The following is a 6347-nucleotide window of genomic DNA, read 5'->3' as shown; positions in this document are numbered from 1 at the left end:
GAAAGAGTGGCTTTCATGGCGAAGGGGTCTGCAGGGCACTGCAACTGGGCAGCCAGGGCTGAAGGGAAGCCTCAGCTTAGCCCTCTCTTAAGATGGCAGCTTCCTCATAAGGAAACCCAAGGAGTATATTCCAGTGCTGCTTGTTCTTGCTTTAATCATCTAGGAAAGGTGGAGAAGAGATGGGAATACCACATCATCCGTAGCGACATGCAAACCCACAGACTTAAACTCTCTCCTTGGTCTCAGGACCTGCACTCAAGAAAATAAGCAGGAGAAAACCACTTTACCTATATCTGTGTATATAACTGTTTCCTCAGCCCCAGCTTTGGCTATGACTTCACCCCTGCAAAATTAAGCACATTTGTTCACAGCACTAACACAGATCGCAAGGCATCGGTTCAGTTGCTGGTGTTTGTACAAAAGGGAGTTCCTACCCTTCATGTCCACAGCTGCAAAGACAGGGCTATCCTAGAAATAGCATCATAATTCATAACTCTGGCATGACAGAAATAGCTTCCAGGATTTATATGTGGCCCATTTTATATGTGACATACACACTTGGCATGATTGTTTTTCCAAAGATCAAGAATCGTGGTAAGAGCTGCTATGAGAACCTGGGCACATCAGAGTGCAGTATACCTCAGAGGAAAATAACTTTACCAGGGACAACCATATATGGCAAAGACCAACACTTTCTCCTTTCAGCTCCCACTGCCTTTTCATAGGAGCATACTTTTACTCTGCATGAGCTACTGAACATTATGTATCTAGGTGTTCTGTCACTGCCTTTCATCGTGTAAAGTTAAAAGCCCAAGACATAGATAAAGCTTTTATTTTGCAAGCATCTGGAAGAGAACTATTGGATTTTTTTTGGGGGGGGGAAGTAACTGCCTGAAGATATGGTCGCTTTTACCTCCTGTGCACCTGCATGACTTCTGTTGAAGTCAGAATATGTCTCATCTAGCTGAAGACATTCTTCTTCTTCTTTCTTATGTCCAAGCAGTGTTGTTCTTTGAGGAAATAAATGAAGTAATTTTGTGTAAGGTCTTTAAGACAGTTCAGTTCTGCACCCGGAATTACCATAATGCATTGTATACAATGGACTGAACTTCAGGGGCCAGCTGAAAAGCTCAGCGGCTTAAGTAATGCTAAATACTAGTACTAAGGAGCTTCTTTGCTACCGAAAACAACTCATACTGTTAAAACAGTTTTAGTTTCTTTGTCTTCAGTCAGACTGTTTTAAAGGATGATTTTGAGAACATAGACTTAAAGTCTCAGATGCTTTTTACGAAGAACTTAGGATATTTTTAAGAGTAGATGGAAATGTGGGACTGATGTGACTGTCAAATAAAACAGTTTTTTACCAAGAAAAGGTGTCTTTTGTTTTCTTTTCTGAACTCACCATGGATTTACTACAGTGCTGTGTCCCCAGGCAACATAGGATGCTTTCTCATCTCTAGCAGGAGATACAGTAGCTACGTAGACCTGATTATCAACAGCTCTGTGTTCACAGAAAGATGAGGGAAGAAAGGGGGAAAAAGTGAGTAGAATTTCTTTTTTGTTTTTTTTTATACCACCAATTAATTAAGCAGAAGAGAAAGAATTCACTCTAAAGGGTAAGCTATACATCCTTCTAAGGACTAGCCAAAACTGTGAATTATATGAAGGTCAGAGAAAGCAGTGCCTGGAAAGAGAAGTCTGTAGCACGGGCTCCAGCGTTAGTGATAGAATAAATTACATGCTCATTCAGTAGGTAGCAAAGTTGACTGAAGCTGACCACGTAATGCATTCAAGAACGTCAGGGAGTACTGGAACAGTTCTGAAATGGTAATTGGCTCTTCTGTCTGGAAGTGTGCATGTGAAGGGTGCTTGCAGAGCCATAGGGAAAAGGTCTTTGAAAGGGCGTAACTGCTAACTGCGGAGGGGCTGGCAGGCGTAAAAGATAACCATTTCCTGCTTTTCTCCTTGACAGCAAAATAATTTTGTTGTCGCAGGCAAGTCTTGGGGAACAGGGCAGCTCCAATAGCAGTGGCCCTGCAGCACCACTTCTGATGCACAGTGTCATTTGGAACAGGGAAACAGTTTCAGTTCCACAAGCTAAAACCCACTCTGGAACAGGAGGATAAACTGTTACTTTGTTCTTACCGCCCCCTTTGTAGCAGTTCCCAGTGAGCTGGTCCTGTGGTCAGGTTAAAAGCTCCTGGATAAATCAGCAGCTCGCAACCTTTATTAAAAGAAAATTAGAACCCAACCATCATCAAGGAAAAGATGGTTTATCCTAGAGCAGACCTTCACATTGAGACTCAAGGTGAGGTTTCTTTTACGGTTCCCGTCCTCTGCCCCAAATGGAGCCTGTCTGTGTGTGACACCCCGAGAAACCTTACCCAGTGTGGGGATGTACCCATCCCACTGTGTATCAGGAAGTGGTTGTTACTTTACTCAAGCAGAACAGATGCTCATTTGAATAACAAAGTCTTGGCCACAAGCTGCATTTTGTGTTACTGGGTGAGGATACCAGTGCCTGGTCATACTTGACCACAATTGCCCAGTATCTACCACCCGGAAACGGCCCAGCAGTTCAGGCCTCCGGGCTAACCATGCTTGCTCAGGAGACCCAGCCTCACCTTTCTGTCCATAGATTTGAGCCATCTCAGCAAATCTGATATCGTAGCAGATGCCCAGTCCTACTTTACAGTACGCTGTTCTCAAAACACAAGAGACAACAGTCATATCGCTGTCACAAGCAGAGTCACAAGACTCCCTGTAGCCATCCTGCAATAACATTACAGCTGTTATTTTTTATGTCTCACAGTAATAAAAGGAGCTATATTTAAATGCGTATCCTTATCTCTAAAAAGCATTGGCTATTTGGGGATGGGGTGGAATTCATACTTCATGACAAGAGGAAGACTGTGAGAAGCAGTTTATCTACCCTTTAAAAAAAAGCCATTTCCACAAAATCATGTCATATTAGGTCTGTGGGCAGTGTCTTCCTCCCTGAAGTTTAGCTGCAGGTTTTTCAGTTATTTCCTTCTCAAGAAAAGAAAGCACTCACTGCTCTCCACGGACTATAGAAACTAGTCATGTACTTTCTTACAGCATGCACACTGCAAGGAGAAAACACTGACCAGGGAGACAAGACGCTTCTTCAGAGAACTCAGTAACCAGGATGTGTAAATTTTTTAACACGGGGCAGGTGGGGAAGGGGTGGGCAGAGGAGGTGTCTTGCTTTTTTATCTGATGTGGTTGATTCAAGAATATTGGAATGGGATTTACAGACGATTGTCTCCATTATTATATCATACCTCACATGAAACAATGTGCCAGTGTAGCTGTTTGCTACATGTATTCTTTTCCAAGCCATGTTTTATAAGAACCATTTTAAAGATGTAACTGTTATAAAAAAATACAGTAACTTCTTTTCAACAGATCAAGAGGACCACTATTTAAGGGCAATGCCACAATGTATGCTTCAACCCTTTCTACTCTTCTGTCCTTTTGCAATGATACTGCCTTTTTATAAGTTTCAGGACTGATCACACACTTGGAACAAACTTAAACTATATTTGCCATGGTTGTTAAATGCCTAATATAAATCTGATAGTCTAAAAATCCATTGCTGCCCCCCACGAGGGGGTGGGTGAGGGAAAGAACTCCAGAATGACTGTAGTGTTATTGCGGTAGAGCTCGTTAAAGAGAGGGCTGGTCTTATACTCACGAGTATCAAACATGGAGAAACTATTCCCTGGGCTCAGTGTTTCAGACTCTTTGAACTTTATCTTCCCAGGAATATCAATGTCAAACAAATGAACCTGTAATTATAGTACGGTTAATAACAATTTCTTGGCTTGGTGTTTGCCCCTCGTTCCATTGGGCATGTGTTTTCTAGTTACTGTTATCTAGACTGCTCTTCTGTCAGGATCCCAATTAAATATTGCTTAAGATTGTGACATCACCTAAAGGTGACTTGAAGCATTTTTTTTTCTTTATAAAAATACAGGTGCCCAAAGTTATTTGAAAAAAAAAAAAAAAAAAAAAAAAAGACTGGCCATTTTAAACACCACATATAATCCCTGTGATCCAAGTGATGCACGTATCAAACGTTTACATTGCTTACCAGATAGGATGCTCTGTCCTTCTCCCATGCAGTAAGAAAGAGTAGTTAAAACCAGCTAAAAATATAACAATTAATTTGTAGTATGGCTCTTTATCTTCTTCATGGAAGGAATCCCTGCAAACTAACTAGGTATCCTGATCTAATGAGTATTTTTGCAAAAGAAAAGGTACATATAAGAAGTCTTGAATTTGACAAGATGATTTTAAAGTATGTTAAAGCAGGTAATATTTTTCGCTCTCAGATTTGAGTCTTCATTCCTGCGAAGCCTTCACTGAGTCATAAAGTTCCCATGACTTCAACTATGCAGATGCCTCTTAGCCCCTGCAGAGTCCTAATCCCTCCTTTGCAATGGAAGGTTCTCTTCCTGACAGGAGCTTCCTAATGATACAGCTGGTTTAATATTATTATTCATTCCTATTTACACAGTACAAGCCTGCACTCATTCTACAAACAACTACCAAGCTTGCGGACTGGTGTGGTATGATAGATGGAAGGCAACACAGGTATTTTGCACCACTTCATTTGTTCTAAGTAGCCTCGCATTCTCTTTTCTTTCAAGGAAAAGAAAAAAAAAAGCTGTTTGTTCACCTAAGGAATGATACCTGTATGCATAGTCAGACTAACAGAAACTCTACAGTGAGGAATATGAGGTAGTTTCTTAGTAGGCACAAAGCAATGTCCAGGGGGAAGACGACAGCGAGCATCTACCACAAACAGCAGACACAGCTTCACTACGGAATTTGGACTTTGGTTGTCTGCACTAATCGTGAATGCACCACAGAAAACACGTAAAGAACAGTATGTATGAGAACAGGAGGATTAAATCCATTTGGAACCTGAGGGAAAATCCTGATCTCACTTCAGCGGCACTGTGTTTTAGATCTAGTCCAAGGTGCGCAGATGAGTTGGATCAGGACTTACTCTTTTCCACAGTTCTCCCAGCATCTGGAAAAAGCCAATTATGCCTTCTGCATTTTGTCATCCTTATCCAGAACGAATATATGACCACCTTTGGAAGCGGTGTTTACATGTCCCACATAAAAATTACATGCAATTTTACCAACACTGCACAGCTTATTATTAATGCAAGATTCTAATAATTCACATCACCTTTAGGCACAGATGAAATCAGTTGTGCAACATTTCTGAGAAACCTTTTGATAACAATATTCTGCCATCTTACCTTCCTGTGCTTTGCCAACATAGTACCATCAGGCCCGAAGACAGTACACGTATTATATAGCTTTCCACCATCCTCTTCTGGAATGGATCCTTTGTAAAAGCAACAGCAAAGATTTTCCCCACTGTGTAATATGGAATTTTGATGCAACCGCACTAACAGACATTACCCCTTTCTCCCCTCAATGAGGTGGTCACTAAGAGGAAACTACCTCCAACGAGATACACGCTGCACTCCTTTGCAACCTCTGCCAGCTTTTGTGTTGATTCCCCAGGGATCTTCTCCGCATACTCCTTAAAATATTGGGTTCCATATGGAGAATTGAAGCATTCCTAGAATCAGAAGAGAAAGAAAAAAGTTGTGTTAAAATCCAGTAACACCATTGTAAGGAGATGTACCAATGTTTTCATACAATCTTCAGTTACAGCAGTTCTGTGTACAGGAGCTCAATAAGGAAGTCACGAAGTATCAGGAGGCCAGAAAGACCTTAACAGTTAGAGAAAATGCAATGCTCTCTGCGAATACACACACTGAACGTGAGCTAAGAGCATCCTGCAAGCAACAAGGCTAGCTCATTTATCAGTCTAGACTTGGCAAGATCACAAGAACAACGTGATCAGTGTTCTCAGAACAATGAACCAAGTTCCACCCAGTTCATCTGACAAGTTACAAGCTAAGTTACAAGATCCTCTCAAAACTATGAAATGCTTGTGCTCATCCACAGCCCGTGATTTCTTCATTTTTAAAAGGACCTTTACAAAAGAATGCATTTCTCAAAATTACTTTTTATTTTGCTAAAACAAGCCTTTAAACACCATTTCCTCACAACTGAACAGTATCTTCTGTCCTAGGCTCTAGTTAAAGATTTCCTATTGTAGAAGAGGACAGTCCCAGCGCAAAGTCCAGGTCACTAAGACATGTACTTGTCTGCAGCAAGATGCCTGCAAGCTCTTTGTCAATAAAATTCATCACTGGGCAAGGTGACAATCAGAACGGCAACTATCACTGGATCCCTATCCGGTGTTATCTGAATGTCCTGGGGGAGTGTGA

General features: G+C 41.4%; 1 protein-coding gene across 1 annotated transcript in view; it reads right to left on the bottom strand.

The window, feature by feature from the left end:
• Nucleotides 1–5629, bottom strand: part of NIT2 (nitrilase family, member 2) — a gene marked incomplete at its 5' end in the record, with an annotated part of 5913 nt that extends 284 nt beyond the window's left edge. Inside the window, 7 exons of the mRNA XM_010136730.1 lie at nt 288–343; nt 1403–1501; nt 2146–2224; nt 2625–2699; nt 3719–3812; nt 5301–5389; nt 5509–5629. Coding sequence (XP_010135032.1) covers nt 288–343; nt 1403–1501; nt 2146–2224; nt 2625–2699; nt 3719–3812; nt 5301–5389; nt 5509–5629 — 613 coding nt within the window. The remainder of the gene's footprint in view (nt 1–287; nt 344–1402; nt 1502–2145; nt 2225–2624; nt 2700–3718; nt 3813–5300; nt 5390–5508) is intronic.
• Nucleotides 5630–6347: the final 718 nt, after the last annotated feature.

This window comes from Buceros rhinoceros, unplaced genomic scaffold (genome assembly GCF_000710305.1).
Source record: "Buceros rhinoceros silvestris isolate BGI_N320 unplaced genomic scaffold, ASM71030v1 scaffold11805, whole genome shotgun sequence".
Lineage (NCBI taxonomy): Eukaryota > Metazoa > Chordata > Aves > Bucerotiformes > Bucerotidae > Buceros > Buceros rhinoceros.
The sequence above is the reverse complement of the archived record's forward strand: the minus strand, read 5'-3'. Positions and strand labels throughout refer to the sequence as shown.